The following is a 20946-nucleotide window of genomic DNA, read 5'->3' on the forward strand; positions in this document are numbered from 1 at the left end:
AGGATGTACGGAAACTTTTTTCTTCACGGAGTTTTACACGAACTCAAAGATAAAAGTCCTGATTTGTGTGTCAAATGCAACATATGGCCGCTGTGAATATGATGTACAGCACGTATATGATATGATTCTATTCAATGTTCCAGCAGCCAGCTTGAGACTAAAGTGACCTGGTGCTAATGAAACTACCAAAAAAAAAAAAAAAAGTCAGTCCTTGCTATTAAGCTAAGCTTGGAGGCTGCCAAGCACTACTTGTCTGTTTTTCTGTTACCTTGCTCTAAATTTCAAACAAACAACTGGCCAGAGTTTTACAAATTGCCCGTGTTTTTGAATGAAGCCGTCCTGAATTCTCTTCAACCTTTGACTCAAATTTCAATAGGGTTGTGTTGTAAGTTTTTTTTGTTTGTTTTGGTTTTATTTGTTTTGGGGTTGGTTTTAGTTGTTTTGTTGTTGTTTTGCTGTGGTGGTGGTTTTGTTTGTTTTGTGTGTTTGTTTTGTTGCTTGAGGACAGCAGAGAAGATAAAAACGGTAGAATTAGATTTTACCTAGATCTACTCCCCGGTCTAACTCACCACGTGGCAGCACAAGTAATTGCACCACTTCAAAAGGGAGGGTGATGCAAGTGAACAGGCAGTGAGCAAGGGGAGGGCACGGCTGCTTCTCCTGGCAGTAGCGAAGACTTAAAGGGATCGTTCAACTATGACCTTTTACTCCAGACATGAAAGTCTCTCAGCTGAAGTCTGATTCACCATGAGCAACTCCCCATCTACTCCTTTGTACCTCTTTGTAGATAGATATTTACGCTTACATGAATATAAAGTGGGATGAAAAAAATGCTACCCAGCAGAAACGGAAGTAGCCTGTGTTCACCACAATGACGTGTGCGTGGACAGGACATGCATTTGTGCACACACAAACAAACTGATTTTTAACTACCAGCACTCTAGCCACGCCACACACACACACCAGAAAAAAAAAAAAAAAAAAAAAGAGTAAAGAAGTAGCCCTCTCAAACACTGTTCTGAAAGCTCTGGCTTTGATAACAAGATGTTTGACATCAGTACCCATCTTGAGTTGTTGGTCTAATGTTTCAAGGATTCTTCTGCGTCAGCCAAACTATCTGATGTTGCAAAAGGATGGGTGTTTATTACAGTGCTTAACATCTTAAGAGAACCGTATAAGACTGCATACATTTCTGAATCTCAGTATGCATTTAAGTCAACTGTTTGCGTACTAGCTAGCAGCTGAGGATAAAAAGGAGTAAAATAAGCACTCCTTTCAGAACCTGTGGGGCTTTTTGACAGCTTTATCTTCACGTCTCATGGCCTGCAGAAATATGACTTACCTGCTTTGAGGTAACTCTTACTCACGCAGCCCAACCGCTGCTTCAACGGCATTGATTTAAAAGCAGATTTCTGCATGTTAATTCCTTCCCCTCTTTGCCTAATGGTATTCTGCACAGCACTACATCTCCCTCGCTTGCCTCCAGCTTCTCCATCCACTCTTCTGTTTACACAAACAAACTTTTAGTCTGCCCCCCGACACACACACGTATCCCAACTCATTTGCTTGAGCAGTGCCAGCCCTCGGATGGGCTTTCTGACAGCCCTGGAAGTTACGGCTCGGCTTTAACCGCACTTAGCAGCGGGGAGGGCACAACCCTACGGGGCTGCTGCCTACAGAGGCAGGGCACAACCGAGCAGCGAGGCACGGACCTCGGGCAGCCCGGGTGCCTAACGGGTGGGGGACCCCGGGACCGACCCGGGCCTCCCGCAGGGCCGGGCACCGCCCCACCGGCGCCTCTCCCCCGGCACCTGCGGGCGCTGAGGGCCGGCGGGTGCCGCCCCGCGGCGGGGCGCGCAGGCGCCGCTGGGCGGGCAGGTAGGGGCCGGGCGCCATGTTGTGAGCGGAAGCCGTGCCCGAGCGGCTGGGCCGGGGGGAGGGCGGAAGCGCGGCCCCGCCTGGCGGCGGGGAGGGACGGAGGGACAGCGGCTGCGGGCACCGCTCGCCGCCGGAGCCGCCGCCGCCGCCACCGAGCCGCCGCCGACGGAGCGAGAGCCGGCCGGGGCGTCCCGCGCCCTGCCGTAGGGCTCGCCGCCCCCGGCCCGCGAGGAAGCGGAGCGCGGAGGCTGCGGGAGCGGCGCGGGGAAGATGCCCCTGGCTCAGCTGGCGGACCCCTGGCAGAAGATGGCTGTGGACAGCGCGGCCGAGAGCGGCGCGGAGGTACGGGGCGGGCGAAGGGGGGCTGCGAGGGGGTCGGGGCGGGGGGAAAGTTGCGGGAGGGGCCGGGAGCCGGCCCGCGCTGCCCCCCTCCGGGGCTCGGGGCGCGCTCGGCGGCACCGGGCTGCTGCCGGCCCGCGCCCTCCCCTTCCGCCCCCTGCCCCGGCGGGGAGCGACCTGCGGCCGGCCCCGGCCCTTTTGTTCCACCGCAGGGGCTGGGAACAGCCCTAGGGGGTCGAGGGGGGCCGGGGTCTGCCCTCCCGGTCCCGTCCCCCCTCCCCCCCCCCCCCCCCCCTCGGGGCCGGGGTGGTCGCCGCGGTTTGGCGAGCGAGCGGGATCCGTGCGCTCGGCGGCGGGTGCGGGGAGCGTCCCCGGCAGGCAGCGCCGTGCGGTTTCCTGCCGCTGCCCTGCCTCGCTGTGCGCTCCTGCCCTTGTTAGGCAGTGTGTGCTCGCCTCCTGCCCCGGGATCATGTGAGCCTGGAGACGGGATGCGCTCCGTCCGAGGCCGGGGGTGCCCGCGGTTCATTTCGCTTCTTTGTGCAGTATATGACCGTATCGGTCTGGAGCCGTGATAGCTGTGCTTGCTCTGCGATCCCCCGGTAGTCCACGGTGCGTGTGTGCTGGTTGACCAGGCTCCCACCTGAAAAGAAATAGCCTCCTCTGACAGTGCAGCTTCCACCTGAATCTGCTCCAGCTGACACGCAGCCAGTCCGCTTCAAATGATGCCGAGCATGAACCCTATGGACTCAGGCCAGCCCAGAGCAATTAGTCGCAAGGTTAGGACTTATTCCTTAGGTGAGTGGGGTAAAGAGGGAGGCCGATGTAAAGTTTCCACGGTATCGGAGGTATTTGTCCTTTTGGTGTTTGTCTTCCTTCTGCTCCAAGTGACTGCATCTCTGGGAGTCGAAAGAATCTGCAGTTCTCATCTGACAGACCGAGCCGTCCTTTAAGTTGTTGCCAGTTGCTGTAGCTGCCCTCACGGAGTTCTGAAGTGGTTAGGTGATTGCGCTTTTTTAAGGGAGAGCAACTACAGCAGTAGCATGGTGCTCGGGGGGAAGGTGGTAGGAGAGGTGTTTCTGAAAGCCTGTTTAGGCGAAGGGTTTAGAGGAAAGATCTTCACTGTTACTTCAGACATCCATACTTACTACCTGTGTTTGATGTAGTTAATAATGGTAGGCTATATATGCCAGAAAGACAGCAAAATACACTGCTCTATTTGAAATGTATATACACGCATGATCAATTACACTTTGTTACTTGCTTATTTAATATACTTCAGACATGATTTGTTCTTAAACTGCTGCCATGAACTTCTTGAGAAAAGTGTATTACCTCTTCCTAAATACATAAACACTTAAAAATTATTGACACGTGTCTACAGTAGTTTATAAGTCACCTGAAAATTCTTCAGGACCACTAACAAAACGTGGGACAGCAACTGAACTGACAGGTTTGCACCATAATGTGTTAGTCTAGAATAAATGCTTAGCTCTTGAAAAGACCAGGCTGTACCTATAAAACTGTTCTAAAAGCAAAGCCTTCCCTCAAAGGGAAGAGTTAGGCTTAGAAAGGTTGCTTTCTTGAAATTGTTTTTTTAAGAGGAGATGTTCCAGTGAAAATAGATGTCTGTCAAATACATAAACAAATGACCTAAATACATAACTTAGAATTTCAATTTACATGTGCTGTGTTTATCCATAGCGTAGCAGTCTCATAATTACAGACCCTGTCCTGCAAGAGTGTCCTTGGGCAAAAATATTTTGTACATCCTCCTGGAACCTCATTGTGATTTTAGTCATAGTTTGATAGTAGTAATGCCTTTAGCCGTAATAGCAAGGTAGAGTTTCCGCTAACGTTTCAGATGTGCTGACACAGCTCTTGTAACACTGTGTTATCCACGTGGAATTATGAATTATTGAGCTTTAAAACTCAGCTCAGACACTTCCTTTGTCTTAACAACTCTCTGGAGTTTTATATTGGATTTTTTTTTTAAATTTGTTTCCCAGTGAAGCCCCGTATTCAGTTGTATGCTGCTACCACTGAGGGGGTGATTTGCTGTGATATGTGGGCAAATTCAGTAGGAGGAATACAGTACCTTTAACTAGCATTAATTTTTCAGACAGCATAGTTAACCATCAACAGCTGTTGCAACTTAGGTGTACAGGACGGCAGATCTGTAAAACGTGGTCCTTCTGAAGATATAATGCAAACAGTTCTTTAGATAAGATAAGGATTTTAAGTTTTCAGAGCTCAGTTGCAGGATTTCTGTTTCAACAGTTACAAATAGTTTGGTGGTTTACATTGCATCTCTGACAGCATTTTCAATGTGTAAACTTATTGAACAATGTATTTTAAAGCTAGTATATTAAGTACTGTGGGATTTTTTTTTTTAACATTTCTTGTTTTAAATCAGAACACCTTGAAAGCCCATAGAATTATACTATCTTTTATTGACTCAGGGCTGACTCAAGATCTATAACAAGGACAGGTTTGTTTTTCATGGTGAAAATGTGCCTGTTTTTTCAAGCCATCTGCTTTCAAGCAAATTAAGTATTGATGATTTGAATTTGTATTTGGATGTCTGAATAACTAGCCTGAACCTCTGGTCTGTATTCCCAGCTATGCATATTAATGTCGACTGGAGGAGAATGAATATAGTTACAGCAGCCAAGTTTTGGACACCAGTATGTTGAAAGAGTTGGCCATGATAAGGAGATATCGTTTGCTAGGCATCCAGGGAAGCATTTGTGCCATCTATCTTTAGGAGTTTTAATTTAGGTGCTCTAAATTGGCTGTGGAGAAAGTTCAGATTTTTCCGCTGCCCTCTATAGAGGATTTATCATCACCTATTTAGGTACCTAAATAGAAGGTGTGAATTCTCTTTCTCAGAAATCCTTGTTTTATCCTCTGTATCCAGAATTTTATGAAACTTACACAAGACAATAGGTGCGAGCATTTAGGGGTCAAGTTGCTGCTTAAAAGAATCCAGCACGATGTAATTTTGGCTTTGTAATTCAGTTCTGATGTCAGTGTGACATTCTTGAAGTCGATGTATAGCTCTGGCGTGGAACCTGAAGTTCATCAAGTTTCTTGCCACAGAAGCCAAGCGATCTGCTGGTTGCGATCCCCTCTGTACACCCTGTGCTGGTGTGTGTAATCAGTGCTCGACTTGTGTTCCACCACAGCGAGGGCTGGATTTACAGTAACTTTTTGCGCAGTCCGAACAGACAAATAGCTGGAATGCTGAAGCAGGATCACCTAAAGGGGCTGGTCTGTGTGCATTTTGGAGGCCGTCTGTCATCTCTCCCTTACAGTAACAATTCTCAGCAGTGTCCTCACAGCACTCTGCTATCACTTCTGATACAGGGTTGTTGTCTGTACAGTGGATTCTGAGGTGTGGTGGTATTTTTTTCAGATCTGTCAAGTGAAATTTTCTTACCATGTGTCAGAAGTGGCAATTGGCAATATAATTCTCATCTAAATAAGTAGTATACCCAGTATTCAGCAAACTACTCTGATAGAGACACAGATAAGTTGTTACATATATGTAAATACTGACTTGAAAAACATACTATCTGCATGAAAGATATTTAGGTGTTTTTTCAACCCTTCAGATCCTTAATGGCACGATTTTTACCTGTAGCATTTTTCAGTTTAGCAAATTACTGCTAAATGTGGCATGGTAGAGATTTCTTGCTGTTGGTTGGGTGGGACAGGAGGGGGCAGCTGCTTTGCTCAGCTTGGCTCAGCACCTTCACGCAGTGCTGCACATTGGTTTCCTCGCGGAAGCTTTGATTTCTCAAATTTTTCTCTAAGTTTTCCTAGGACATTGGCAGTTCTTAACTTGTAAGTGTTTTTTCTATTGTAGTACGTAGTATTTCTTGCCAGAGTTGGGCATTTAACACACAGTAGATGGAAGCTGGCTGACGTGCTTGAAGGGTCATACTAATTGTAGTCCTTTTCCATTCAAAGTGCTTGACTTAGATTTACAGTGATACACAGACTAAGGTGGACATTTCATTACCTCTGCATATCAAAAAATATTAGCTTTATGAGTTGATTGGTCCCGGGAACTGGCCAAGTTATCAACTTTAAGAACTCATGCAATATACTGATTTTGTTATTAAGATATAATTCATTGCAGTATTTCAATAGTAAAACACTTAAGCAGTTCTTCAGGCAACAGCAAAACCTTGTGGCTGTTTGTTTCAATTGTAGTAACTTCTCGTGGGGAAATAATTTAACCAGTAAAACTGGAGAAGTTTCTCTTCAGGGAATTCTTATGTTTAGGCCAACTAAAGTGGTTAATTATTGCAAGTATTGTGCTAGATATTTGCATGCATGATGCCATGCTGCTTATTCTCCCTTTATACTCGGAAATACAACAAAATGCCTCATCCATTGGAAGCTGGGGGGGGGAGTCCTGTTTAACAGATGGGAAAATGAGATTCAACATCTTAGTGACTCCGTCTAGCGTAATTCCTGGGGTCTGTTCTAGGTCTAGGAGATGAGCACTGGTTTCCAGGGTCCCACTCCAGCGGCTCAACCACAAAGTTACTGCTAGCTGTTCTTATCAGTAACAGTTACCATATGCTCCCTTTGATGCAAGGAACCCCCTGTGGTATGCTTAATGCTCCACTTAACTCTTTTTGGAGGAAATGTTCTCTTTTTTTTTTTTTTTTTGAATTTGAGTGACACAATTGGATCGTGTAAGAAGTAGCATGTGTCTCCTAAATGACATTATTATCATCTCAGTCTGTTTTCTGACATAACTTTGAAAGTTCCAGGTCTTTTATTAACATTTAATTTCAAGCATTAACTCACTGGAACAGTTTGTGTTTACTATATGCAGAAGATGTGAGGCAATGGTATTTTGTCATGCTTTTAAGTGTCCAGCAAATCATAGCTTTGAAAAATGCTTTTTCTTCTTCTTGAAGCCAAACTTGTTTGTCCTGAAGGCTCAAAAGTTAGTGGTTTCTTGATGTAATTAGATCACAATTAATATTATTTATGTTATTTCTTATGACTTGGTTGCCAAATTAGTTACTGTTAGAACTCAGACTCGCACATTATTTTTTTTCACTCACTGAGGAGTCTTCCTTCTCCTGTCTTCCAGCAGTCACCACATGCTCCACAGGCACCTTGGAAATCCATGATTTTAGGAAGTAGTGAAGTTGTTCCACATCTTAGTCTGTCTTTCTACTAGAGTCTATTAAAACGGCTAAGTGACAAAATGAGCAGAAATGGGTAACGCTTTCCCTGACATCAACTAAATTTCAACCTCTGTCATTAATCACAAGAGATTGTAAGAAGCTCACTGCTCCCCTTGGGAAGGAGCCAGGCCCGGCTCTGCAGCAGGCCGTGATGCAAAGCGTTTCTGCTTCCTGGTGTGGCTACAGACTGCAGTGGGACCATGTGCTGGAGGTGCTCGGGGCACTGGTAGCGCAACGTCTGCAGCAGGGAAGGGGTTCATGCTGTTTTCCTGTGTGTGGCAGTGGTCTGAATATATTGACGTCAGTGATTTTTGCCTGCTTATCTCTTCCTTTTTGAAGCAGATGAACAGATAATAGGCAGTGTGTATTTTACTAAGGCTGCTGAACCTCTGCATTAAGGGTAATAATTTGTCTCCCATGTAGGTAGGGAACTAAATGAAAATCACTCATCACTCTTTTCTTTCCTCTCCTGAGCAATCGAACATACATATTGTGGAGCTTGTTTTAGCTATAAAAAGCAGTTGGCCTGGACAAAGGTTTTATGATACTTATATGTTTGGCATCTTGGATAATGCCATGCAACTTGCCTGGCTTGAAGGTGAGTTAATTCAGGGAATTAAAGTCACTGAAAGTTGCAAACTCTTTTTTAGTTTTCTTTTCTGACCTGGCTTGGCACAGGGCTGGCCAAATGCCAAGGGCAGCGTAGTAGGAAAGGGACTGCTTTTCAGTGGCAGCTAGGCCACAGTCATGCTCAAGTCGTATTTGTACTCTGTACTTCTGAGTCATGAGATAAGTGGCACCATAAAGTAGGTAAAGTTCAGGTTAAAGTTGTCCAAGTATCATAACTTTAGGAAGTTGTTATTGGGCTCCGTACCCAAATAATGTGTGTTAATGGCTTGTATCTGAGCTTGCTTGCCTACAGAAAGGCAAGTGTTGGATGTCCTGCCGCTGCTCCTAACACTCAGCAAAAAATGAGTCAACTCAGTCAATAAAGTTTATAGGGAGTTATGTGGAATTAATGGAAGATGAAGTAGCAGAGTTTTATGTAAAGAAGTACTAGCAGTATTTTTTTCATAAAAATAAGCGCTTCCACCTTTTTTATTTGATTTTTTTCTGGAAATTAAAGGAGTTTTTTCAACTCCTTTGTACTATTTTTAACAGTATATGCAAAATACGTTGAATATATGCTATGAGACAACAGCTAAAGAAAATCTGAGATGATAGCTCACTGCTACTCACGTAATTAGCCTTATTCAGGTTAGGATTAAGGTAAGTGCTTTGGATGTGTGTGGTTCCATAGCAGAGGAGTTAGGGCATGAGTCAATTCAGGTTCTATTAAGGCCCTAGATTTTAGTTAAGAACTAAAATTAATCTTCAGTAAGGAAGTTTTTACAATCTAAGGAGTTACACATAAACATCTTGAGTGACGTTTTAGGAATAGCTGATCACGCCTTGGTGTGCTGAGATAGGTTGGATGACCTCTCAAGGTCCCCTCAGTCTATTTTCAACTATTTTTCTGTGGACCTAAGAATTTTTTCTCAGAGTTTCTAAGCATTGCTGCTTAGAATAGCAAGTTTAAGCATGTGCAGCTTGAAAGGCTTTTACCGAATATAGTTCCACACAGTGCCTTCTTTTACCAGCAGCAAATTTGTTCTGAATGTTTCAGAGGGAATACAGCATTTTGTGCTGCTTTGAAACAAGCCAGAAGCTTTGTTACAGCTTTACTCAGGTCAGGGATTGCAGGGTTCTTGAACTGTATTTGTTAGTTGAGTCCCTTGAAAACACCAGAGAGCAAAAGGTCTCAGATCTGCGTATGATCAGTGTTTTATTGGATAAATAATACAGAAAATAGATTTAGAAATATTTATTTTTGGTATCTTAAACTTAGTTTTCAGAAGATTTAAAGGAAATGAAAAGTTTTCATTAAATTCTGTAACTGGTGAAAAGTTGTTGGGTACGTTTGAAAGTTTTGGTAGGTGAAAACTAGGAATTACCTGGGAGAATCTTCAGACATTCAGGTAACTTATTTAAATTCTCCTTCCAAAGCATAATTAAGTTATCACCTATGTCACATACTAGCCTTTTATAGTTTCTAACTACTGATTTTTACATGGTGTGATTCAGACCTCTTATCTTGTCTGCTTATTTACGCACTTGAAATGTCATCCTGCATTGATTTACAGTTCGTAATTCTTTATTTGTCCACTTGTAAACTCTAAGACTATAGCACTTTTGTTTTACAATATCTTAATTAGTGTGTATAGTTCTGCTAAAAGGTACCAATTACATGGAATATTCAGTAGTAATATAATATACCGAAGTCCACTAGTAGACGACTGGTTATTGACTTATATGCTCAAGCCCAATATTAATCATTAGGGAATACTAAGATTAATGGAAGAAAAATTATACCAAAGGAAATAATTACTGTTATTTTCATAAGGGTATTTAAAACAACTGACAAATGTAGTTGGGTGGAAAAAGTTAAAATGTTTGGCAGAGAGGCTACTTAAGCATCCTAAAATAATCTAGCGATAGTCTAAACACAGAACAGAGATGTTCTGGGGGAGGAAGAGTGTGGTGTCTAATATTCAACAAGCTTCGTGGTCAAACACACATTCTTCAGGAAAAAAAAAATCTATCAAAACTGTATGAAAAAACATCCAGATCAGTGAAGTCCATATTAACAGAACTTAGATTTGCAAGGGCAATGTAAGAATGGAGATACCAAACTAATCTATAAACTTTAAGTGTATACTATCTGTAACAATACTAATGAAAATAATGGGAAAAATAGGAGAAGTCAGCACTACAGGACACACAAGTGTTTTGTCTACTTAATATTTCAGCTAATGATTTAGATACTTGTAAAGAACTGTGTAGTGGGAATGGTGGGTACCTAACATTATTATTAAATAAGGTATTCTTTATTAAATTGCAAACGCCAAATTGCAGTTCGAGATGCTCTTTCAGGTATTTTACGTACAAGATTACACACACGGATCCAGTGCCAATCAGTTGAATGTGCTGGTTTTATTGTGCAGATGCCCAAGTTTCTACTATTGCAAACTTGATTATAACTAAAAGAAAAATTACAAGTGACATTAGGATGGTTGATCAAGATATAGTTGTAGTGTAGAGTGCAGGCTATCCCATGCTTCACAAAAGTGTTTAATTGATTGTGAGCTAGGTGTGGACTGCGTTTCTGGATGTACTCGCTTATTACAAAGGGTTTAGTATGGTTATATCTTCTCAATATCAGTCCCCAAACCTATGCCACCACTTGTTGCCTCTACATGTCTTCCAGCCTTCCAGTGCAGTTATTTATGGGCATGTGTTACAGGTCAAGAGTAAAATGGCCTGAATTTAACAAAACAAAAACAACAACAACAAAGGCCATTAAACTGCTTACTTGCCCTGCAAAGTCAGGTGTAAGAATTTTGGTTTCAAACCTGTAGCCTTTGATTGTTAGAAATATTCAAGGTTGACTGCCTGCCTTGTAGTTGATTGACTGTTGTGTCAGGGGTTCTGCAAGCTCATGTGGCTGACGTTCATACGCCAGCTGGCTGATGCAGGTTCTCTAAGGATTGTCTGCTTTATGCCTGGTCAGGGAAACTGCAGGATCTCCTTTGTGTTCCTGTCTATGTGCCTTCAGGAAAATTGCTGGAACCTAACTGTGTTTCAGTATTCAGTTCTACCAACTTAATGAAATGTGGCAACAGGTTTAAAAGCTTTGGGGAATGAAATTTACCTCCAACAACATGGCTGTTTCCACTGGAAGTTAGAGTAGGAAATTGCACTTTAGTGGACTGGATAGCATTTTGTAGATTACCTTTATAAGGGGTGTGTGCCCTCATTTCAGTGGTGTAATTTGATTGCTGACATGTTTAGGGGATAAGTAGAAGCTTTTTGTAGACCTTTTATATTGTTTTTATTATAGTTCTCATGTGCTGTCATCTGAAATACCTAGTACTCACTGCTTTTGGAGTTAGGGTACTGGAAATAACCAGATATTTGGTCTATTCTGCTTGCTTGGCATCCCTGCTACAGCAACGGTGCAGCTGAAGAATAATCAAGGTCTAGAGTCTTTTGAAATAAATCCATCTGTGCATGTAAAAGATGCATTCAGCCTTCTCTTATTCTGTATTCTTCAGACTATTATATCTAGTCTCAGTCTGTTATCTCATTGAGACGTGTCCTTGGCTCTAATTAAATACTAGAGCAAGTTTAGCCTAGCAAGAGGGAACTTATTTCATTCGCTCACCTCTTAAGCATGCTGCTGATTTCATTCCTCACAGTGGTTTAAATATTGTCACTTCCAATGTGAACTTCTTGGCCTTACATCTTAACTCCTAAGAAATACAGTACAGTTTGTGGACCTTCTGAATACACAGCTGCTTTCTATTTAGTAGTATCTCAACTAACAACAACAAACCATAAATCACATATACATATTCTTCTTTACCTTACATGGCTCAGGCTGTTCCAGGCAAAACTGGTTCTACCATCCAGTGATTCCTTAGCATAATCATTGTTTGGGGAGACTTATTTAAAAAGATCTTGCTAATCTGGTGATCTGGCTCAGACACGGCTGCATGGCATACATGCTGACTTCTTGAGTTTGTTTGTACTGCCAGCAAGTGTGTTTGGAATCCATTTATTGAATTCATGTGAAAAGTAACTGAAAGCAATGCACGATTAGACAGGAAAACCAGATTGTAAAACCCAGTTCATTTGTGATGCAAAAACTTTCTGCTTTTTGTTTCTTGCGGTAGACTGATGTTGAAGTCAGTGGGGTTAAAGATTAGAGCTGTCTCAAAAAGCAGTTGATCTCAATTTTTTTGTCTTCAAAGAGAGGTTTGTCTCAAGTTTCTGATGGTGTTCCACTTTCAACTATTTTAGAGTTGCCTTAAAATAGTAAAAGTGAGATCTTAAGGCTTACGGCTTAGTGAAGTCTTACTTAACCTGCAGTTAATGTACATTATTTTTCAGTGGAACGATTGTTGTAGCAGAAGTCACTATTTCTGCATGTGGAGTCAGTTTAGAGCAGATGGCTTTGATACACAAGTTGCCCTAGTTTAGGCCCCCGAGTTTAGCCATCATTAGTTGTCAGGACATTATAAACTCCTCCTTTCAGGCTGAAGTCAATTGTCTTGTTCTGCTGTTTTTCTGCTCATTTTTTCCTATTGACAAGATCCTCTGGAAGCTATCTTGTGGCATGAATAGAGTATGGAGATACGTAGCTAAAATGCAAATGCTAATTTAACTTTAATGTATGCCATAGATTTGAGAAAAGGGAAAGTCTGTGACTTGATAGAAATGGCATATGTATAAACAATTATGCTTCCTTGTAAACAAGCTTTATTGAAAACACTCATTCCTGTAACTTAGATAAGCTGGTATTTTTATGGTCTTCTGTTCGATAATTTCAAATTTTTGTGTGTCTTAAGGAAGAATAATACAATCTCTGCAATCTATACTCTAAGCAGAAAATATTACAGAGAGGGAAGCTTAGGCTTTTTGGAACATTGTCTTAGCAAATAACCCCTAACTGTACAATTTGAAGGTATAATGCTGACTGTTCTTAACTGAGAATTTAATAAAAATTGTGTTTTCCTCTGTAGTAACCTGTGAAAGTAACCAGTAACCTCTGTAGTAACATGTGAAGCCGTTTCTTACTACTTCCTTCCTTTATGGAAACATGGTGTCTAACCATAAGTCTCTAATATCTTCCTGAAGTCAGTTCTGGTGAGAAAATGACAGTGTTATCATGTGAGCTCTGCACTGGAGACAGAATCAGCTGGGCCCTCTTCTTTCCTCCCATTAAAAGAAAAAAAAAGCCTGTGATATATTTGGGCAATCCATAACTCTCATAATCTAGCTTTATCCAGTTGTATCTTTTAGCAAAAAATGCACAGGGAAAAACTTGGTAGGAAGCTGGTAATCATCTGAGGTGGAACATTTGGTGTATTTGGCATATCTGGAAACTATAGTTCGTAAGTTGCTGAGGTTTAATCTGTCTTTTCATAGAAAATATTCTCCTCCAGCCACTTGCAAGCCAGAAGACTGTGTTGATCAGAAGTTGTTACAGAAGAACACAAGGAAGGTTCCACCCAAGAAGTCTGTTGAAAAACGGAACTGTGGGAAGGAACTTGCAGGACGAAACTCCAAATCTCTGAACCCTGCTTAGCAGCTTTTCTTAGCTTTCTGGCATCTAGAAAATATGTATCCATGTAACTTTATTTTCAGTAGATAAAGTTCTGTGAAAATAGATTAATTAGGCCTTGTGTTCTCTGGGAAAACAATGCAAAAATGGAAAAAACTTTGCTTCCGCCGGTACTGGAGGACACAGCTATTTGGAGTATTTTTTTCATTTTTTTTCAAAAAGCACGTTAAATTTTGTAAAACTTTAAGAGCAAGCAAAGAGTTAAAGCCCCAGGTGATATCCTTTACCACACCTTAGGAAACATATTTTTCCTTACAGCTTGCTAATATACATATCACTCTAAGTCTTTCTGGGAAAAAAATGCCACTTAAAGATTCCCCAAGTTATAGTAACCACTGTCAAGGAAAAGAGAGCATTTGTTAACCAAGAAGGCATTTAGGCTTTTTTTTTTAAATCTGTATGACTAAATTTCACAATTTAAAGCTTTTTAGAATGGTCTTTAGGAATGTACTAAAAGTAGTAAGTGGACCATTTTGTTAGCCAGCAACTGTAAGCATTTGTAGTTTTTTATAAGTATATAGTGTAGTTATAAATGTTCTTGTAGTACTCATGGCAGAGTAAGGACTGACTCTTGTGTGACAACACACTGGTCTAAAAAAGAACCTGTTTATCTGTTCTTTGATGTGGCTTTTTGCTGCTCAGTCTCTATTGGATATTTTTTTTAAGAGGTTGTAGTAATAGAAAATAATCTCTAGCTTTGTAGTAGTAAGACTTAAAATGCCAAGCTGTTTTACGTTTCTTACTGTGACTTCATCCAATTTGATCATACATGAGGATCAGAGTGGCATGGCACCATGTGTCAGCCATAGGCAGCCTTTTGTGCCCACTTCCAATGATTTTTTTTGTTTTGTTTGACAATATGCTCTTGATCCTATAGAGTATGCCACATAAGCCCATCAGCAATGTGTATTTCTGTAGCTGGATTCAGCATCTCTAGTTAACTTGCTGTGTCTGTTTTTTACAGAATGGACAGCAAATTGTGGATGAACCTATGGGAGAAGATGATATCAACCCACAAACTGTGAGTAAAAGATGGTTGTAATAAAGATAGTACTGTATTATGGCACACTGGTATCACAGTTTGCAGGCAGGTTGCCAATAAAGCTGTGTTGTTTAGGCTTACTTGCCACGAAGCTTACTTAAGCCAATTTAGGATCCTGATACTTTTCAGAGTTCTTTCTCACTGGCTCTTGTCTGATGTGGTATCCTACTGTTTGTTCTGATGAACTTTCACGCTTTCCATACTATTTTTAGTATGAGGTAGGCTTTCCTGTGGAAAGCACAAAGCTGAATATGGTAGAAATTATAATTGGACTGGGGAGTGAGAAGTCTTGATAGTAAAATGTGGCTATGTAGAGCATTCCTGAACAAGGAGGGAGGTTGAGCTCCTCTGTTCTTATCCTTGCAAACCTTAAAACTGGTAGTTCGTTTTTTTTATTGTTCACTTTTTCCTAGTGCCAGTGAGCAAAGCACTTCCGTTGCCTTCTGTTAGTCTCATCAGCGCATAGGTGAAAATATTTTACATCTGTGAGTTCCAGAGTGTGCTTTATTAATAGTTAAGATTTCAGTTGTGGTCATGTCACAACAAATGATTCTCTCATGGTTAAATTCCACACAGATTCCATTGCAGATGCATGTGTGCTTACTGTATGAAATCTGATTCTTTCAGAGTGACAGCCTATACCATAGCTTTTCCCCTTCTAGTTTGGTGTGTAAGGTGTACAGCAGCTCTCGCCTTTGTTTTTTCTGTACTGTTGGGAGATTTTTTGGCAGTGTTTGTCTATGTTGTTTCATTGTTAGTGTTGGTCATTTCTTATTTTCTTTCTTGACCTGTGTGAAACTAGAATATTTGCTTAATCTGGAAGATTTTCTGTGTCCTTTCTACATAGATTATTAGGATTATACTAAACCAAGACATTAAATTTTAGGTCTTCTTCCTGTGTTTCCAGCTGAAAAGTTTAGATATGTCTCTCTGGAGTGTATTCAAGAATAGCAAAGCTAGTCAATTGAGGCACAGTGGTTTCTTAATTCTTTTTTGTGGGTTCCAGTTTTGCTCTTTTGATGCTATTTTGGCTAGTTGATATAGAAAAGAACTTCTGTTTATTGGTTCAGAGCTAACAAATCTGAAGGGATCCAGAAAAGTTTGTATGGAGATACTTGAAGATGAAAGCTGTAGGTGTCAGTTTAGCTGGTGACTTAAGACCATTCTCTCTCAGATGAGTTGCTCAATTCTGAAACACGCTTAGTAGAAACTTTCATAGTGGAAGAATAGCCAAAGGCTAAGGCTGAACTATTAATACAGATCTCACGTGTTTGCTGTAAATCAATCTGAAGAGTAAACAGAGTGCCTTGAACTAATACGTTGTGAAGTACGTACAGAAACAAAGTGGTCCTTCTGAGTTTGAACTGGCAGGTGAACACAAAAAGAAGTATCTATCCTTTTTCTTTCTTCCCCATAACTTTTTTTTTTATTTCAGTTATCCATAAATTATAAGAGCCTGTACCTCAGTCCTCCTTGCTTTCCGGTTTCAGTAGTCTTTCAAGGGAAGACCCAGAGTGAGGAAGGACTGTGAAGCTGCAGTTTCTTTTGCTCTTGTTATTGAGAGGCGTTAGTCAGATATTTTTAACCCAGGCTTCTTGAACATAGGGCTGGCTGCTAAAGATCACAGTCCAGAAGGTTCATACATAATCTGCAGAAGGTCTTTATCTTCATATCAAACTTGCAGTTCACAAAATCTTGTGATGTGGAGATATGAGTGACTTCAAGTTTCTTCATGCAATCCCTGTGACTTTCTCAGCTATGAAGGCAACTTTAGTATTTATCTGGAGTTTTGCGTCAGACAGCACTAGCTGACTGTTAGACTTGGTGATAAAAGGGCCTTGCTGATAAAACACAATTTTTGGAACTCCAGATATGGTTGAAGTATCATAGAATCACAGAAAGGCCTGGGTTGGAAGGGACCTTAAAGATCTAGTTCCAACCCCCCTGCCATGGGCAGGGACACCTCCCACCAGACCAGGTTGCCCAAGGCCCCATCCAGCCTGGCCTTGAACACCTCCAGGGATGGGGCATCCACAGCTTCTCTGGGCAACCTGTGCCAGGGCCTCACCACCCTCACAGTGAAGAATTTCTTCCTTATATCCAATCTAAATCCATCCACTTTCAGTTTAAAGTCGTTACTCCTTGTCCTACCCCTACACCTCCCAAAAATGAGTCCCTCCCAACTTCCCTGTATAGGCCCCCTTTAGACGCTGGAAGGCCTCTATAAGGTCCCAGTGGAGCCTTCACTTCTCCAGGCTGAACAACCCCAACTTCCGCAGCCCGTCCTCATAGGAGAGGAAGTAGAATATATTGGAGTTCATATGCTGATACTGTACATTGTGCAGACCTCAGCTTGTGATAGATGGTCAAAGCTCTTTCCATTTATGCAAATAGATATAATTACAACCCACATAGCAGCTTATGTTTCTGCTGATGTTGTGGGCAGAGCCATTTTAGATAATCAGTGAGTTGTCTTTTCTTTTCCATGCTTGTCTTTAAGCATAGCAGTAGTAGATGTAGCTCTTAAGCTGATGTGAAAAGTCAGAGATTGAAAGCCTGTGCTATGTAACCACTTTTGATTCCTCCTCACAGCATGCAGGGCTCCTGTGTCTTTAACACAGTGTGAAGAAACAAAGGATGTGCTTACAGGTGACTCGGAAGTAGTGCAGTGTTAGAGTTGAAGGAATATAATACAATATAATAAGGCAACAGCAAAAGGGGATCATTTGTTCTACGTATTCTGCATAATGTAGACTATAGTGCTTACTTGAATTCTTTTTTGATCTAGAATATTTCTTTTGGCGAAAGTGTTCAGTTTTAGTTGAAATCTTAGTAACAGTGATTAATGAGCTCAAATACTCATTGATATATTCTGACTATTGCCATTGCTTGATAACATTTTATTTATTTATTTTTATTTATTTTTATTAACTTCACCTTTTACCTATGAGCTTTTTGATACATGTTTATCTGCTAAAATGATATTTTCTGTAGTATTATATTGGGTTTACATAACAAGGTTTTAGTAGTGGAGGGGGTGGCCTCTCTTGAGAAGAGACTGGGGGTTATCCCCATGCTAGATAGCTGGTTCCAAAACACAACCGCCGCTGGTTACTGCTGGGCCCATCGGTGATTCTCATGGTGCCTCTGTGATGACATATTTATGGAAGGGTTAAAAAAATGTTGAGCAGCAGTTGTGAGAGAGGAGTGAGGAAAAATGTGAGAAACAACCCTTGCAGACACAAAGGTCAGTGAAGAAGGAAGGGGAAGAGGCGCTCGAGGTGTCAGAGCAGAGATCCCCTAGCAGTCCATGGAGAAGACTGTGATAAAGCCCATGGTGAAGCTGCCCATGGAGGACTGTGTTGGAGCAGGTACCGCACTGCAGGCTGTGGAGGACCCTGCAGCGAAGCAGGTAGATATGCCCTGGAGGAAGCTGCAGCCATGCAGAAACAGGCTCCTGGCAAGAATTGCAGCCCATGGAGAGGAGCCTATGGCTGTAGTAGGAGGTCTGGCAGGAGCCGTGGCCTGTGGGATGCCCATGCTGGAGCAGTCTGTTCCTGAAGGTCTGCATCCCCTGGAAAAGACCCATGCTTGGGGCAGTCAGTATTTCATGGTAGGGATCCCACAGTGGAGCAGGAGAGAAGTGTGAGGAAGGAGCAGCAAAGACAAAGTGTTGGGAACTGACCCCAACCCCCATTCCCAACCCCTTGTGCCGTTCAGGGGTCACAGGGAAGAAGGATGTGGAAGAGTAAGGAATAAAGGAGTGAAGTTGAGCCTGGAAGGAAGGTGTTTTTAGTTTTGTCTTTTTCTTGTTATCCTACTCTATTTTTAATTGGCAATAAATTGATCTTCCCCCAGCAGTCTGTTTTGCCCATGACAGTGAATGGTAGACGATCTCCCTGCCTTTATCTCAACTCACAAGATTTTGTACATCTTATTTTCTTCCTCTGTCCCATTGATAAGGGGGAGCAAGAGCATGACTTGGTGGGCATCTGGCAGCCAGTCAAGGTTAGCCCACCACAATTATCAGATTTCTCTTTCAAGGTTTTATAACTGTGGGATTACTTACAGGTGATTTCCTGTACTTTCTTCAGACATTTCCAAACCCTTACTTTTGAGGGGGGGAGCAACCTATTTAACCACGATTGCAGCCATTAAAAAAAAAAGTCTCTAATATTCTTTCTATGATGCTTAAGCTGTTTGATTGTTTTAGCATTTTAATCCTTCAGACTAGTATTTTAGTTTTTTGTGTTTTTTTCATTTATTGCTAGGTTGTGGTGAATAAAGCCAAATTGTTTTAAATCACTGCTGACTCTCTTTTTTGGGGGGGGGGGGAGTAGGTTTTTGACTCCCTAAAAAAAATACTACAGCTGCTTAGTTATAGCTGGAAGCTAGTCTTTGACTGTTGGCTATTAAAATACTACCTCAGTTGAGATGCAGTAGATTTCTTTGTGATTCATGTCTGTTTCGGTATAAGATAAAGACTAATTTTAAATTGCCACTGAAACTCATTTAAATTCTTCTGTTTAACCTTGTGTTGAAAAGGGCTGCTTTGTTTACTGACAATCCATGAAATTTCTCTGCTGTAACTTGAGGACAGTAGCATGAATGGGCCTAGCATGTGTAGACTCTTGTACGTCAGGTCAGAAGACAATATTCTCACAGTTGTGTAATGTATGCACATTCAGGATAGAGAGTTGCCACAGCTCTGTGTAGAGAGAAGAGGGTGAAAGCTTGAAATAATGCATCCTTTTGCAGTGTTAATGTTTGGATAGTATGCTGATAATGCAAATTGGATAAGAAGTTTAAAACAAATTTAAAAGCCTAATGCAATTTAGTCTGCATAGGAAGTCTCCCTAGTATTGTGCATATCAAAAGATAAGTTTCACATTGTTAGATCCCTGTTCTTTCGCCCAAAAGTGAAGTTAATGGACAGGAGAGTCTGAGTTGCACAGATTTGTTTCAAACTCTGTGGTTTGTTGTAAGAAAAGCAGGAGATTTAAGGGTACATACCTGTTTCTGAGGAGTCCAAGGTGCTGTATAGTTCAGCGTTGTTCCTCTTAAAAGAGGAATCGTTCAATATTCTAGTTTTATTACAATTAATATGCTGGTTATATCTAGCTTCATAACTTAAGTCAACATTTAGTATCTGATGAATGTCATAAATAACCTGGGTCCGGCAGGAAATAAATGTAAGAACAAATACACTGGCTGAAGTTTGATCTGATGTGAAAGCTTAAGTGAAGATTACTGAAAAAGGGAAGCAATTTAAAGCCTTTTATTTGCTACCTTTCTCACTCTTGTGCTATCTACTGTTGTTTTCTTTACTGCTGTGTCCATAGAGATCGAGTTAATTAACTGAGCACATGAAATGTTTTGAGTTCTCAAAATCACGCTGCACACTTTGCTACTCTTTTTAATCTAGGTTCAATTTGGTTGTTAAAGCAGCAGTAGAACTGGTGAGTTATCATAGCACTCTGCTAGCTTAAGCACAATATTAAAAATACAAGAATACTAGGTTCCAAGAATTTGTGAAAGGTGCTTTTTAATAATGCTTTGTAAGCTGCAGGAAAAGCTGACATACGTTTCTGTTTGGTAGCCTACAGGGACTGAAGGTTACTGTTTGTTTTTTTTTTAGTACAGGCCAGAGTGGAAATAATTCAGGCACAAGCAACTGGGATGAAAAAGTAAATGCTGTCTCTAGTGGGGGTGGTTGGGGAGTATTGTTACACTTTTTGTATGTTTTGGTATAACTTTAAACAAAACCCTACTTTTAAATAAGTAGAATGTAAACGGATGTAGAATTAAATAGAAGTGAAACATGAAACAATGTATTAAAACATGCTGATCTGGATGATGGAAAACTAAATCTTGGTGACTTTCATCCAGTTACTAAAAACATGTAACTAAAATAACTAGGACTGTAGTCAACAGGTAGTGTAAGCTAGACTTGTAAAGAAAAGTCAGTGGTTAATGTCTGTTTTTCTCAATAGAATTGAAAACTGTTTGCAGTCAGGAGGTATGAAAGTGGTGAGCTTTTTCTTGCCTATCAGTGTTTTATTAGAAGAGGTTATGAGGAAAACATGATCTTAGAAAAAAGATTTAAAATGCGTTAGAAAAATAATTTGAAGCATATGGGCGAAATAGTTTTTGTACAGTTACTGGCCTTGAACAGTCAACTTTATGTAGTAATGTTGACATTCTACATTATGCATACCTAGGTATTTGATACACGGTATATATAAAAT

At 41.3% G+C, this 20946-nt stretch overlaps 1 protein-coding gene across 4 annotated transcripts in view; it reads left to right on the forward strand.

Moving 5' to 3' along the window:
- Positions 1-1858: 1858 nt before the first annotated feature.
- RPS6KA3 (ribosomal protein S6 kinase A3) overlaps positions 1859-20946 on the forward strand; it is a 73769-nt gene continuing 54681 nt past the window's right edge. Inside the window, exons 1-2 of one of the 4 annotated variants that reach the window (XM_035542108.2) lie at positions 1859-2220; positions 14621-14677. In XM_035542108.2, the coding sequence (XP_035398001.1) occupies positions 2149-2220; positions 14621-14677 (129 nt within the window). In that variant the 5' untranslated portion in view covers positions 1859-2148. Of the gene's footprint in view, positions 2221-2778; positions 3013-14620; positions 14678-20946 lie in introns of those variants that run through there. The other 3 variants (XM_035542109.2, XM_035542110.2, XM_050712102.1) reach the window with 3 other exon arrangements.

The sequence above is a fragment of the Cygnus atratus genome, chromosome 1 (assembly GCF_013377495.2).
Source record: "Cygnus atratus isolate AKBS03 ecotype Queensland, Australia chromosome 1, CAtr_DNAZoo_HiC_assembly, whole genome shotgun sequence".
In the NCBI taxonomy this organism is placed as follows: Eukaryota; Metazoa; Chordata; class Aves; order Anseriformes; family Anatidae; genus Cygnus; species Cygnus atratus.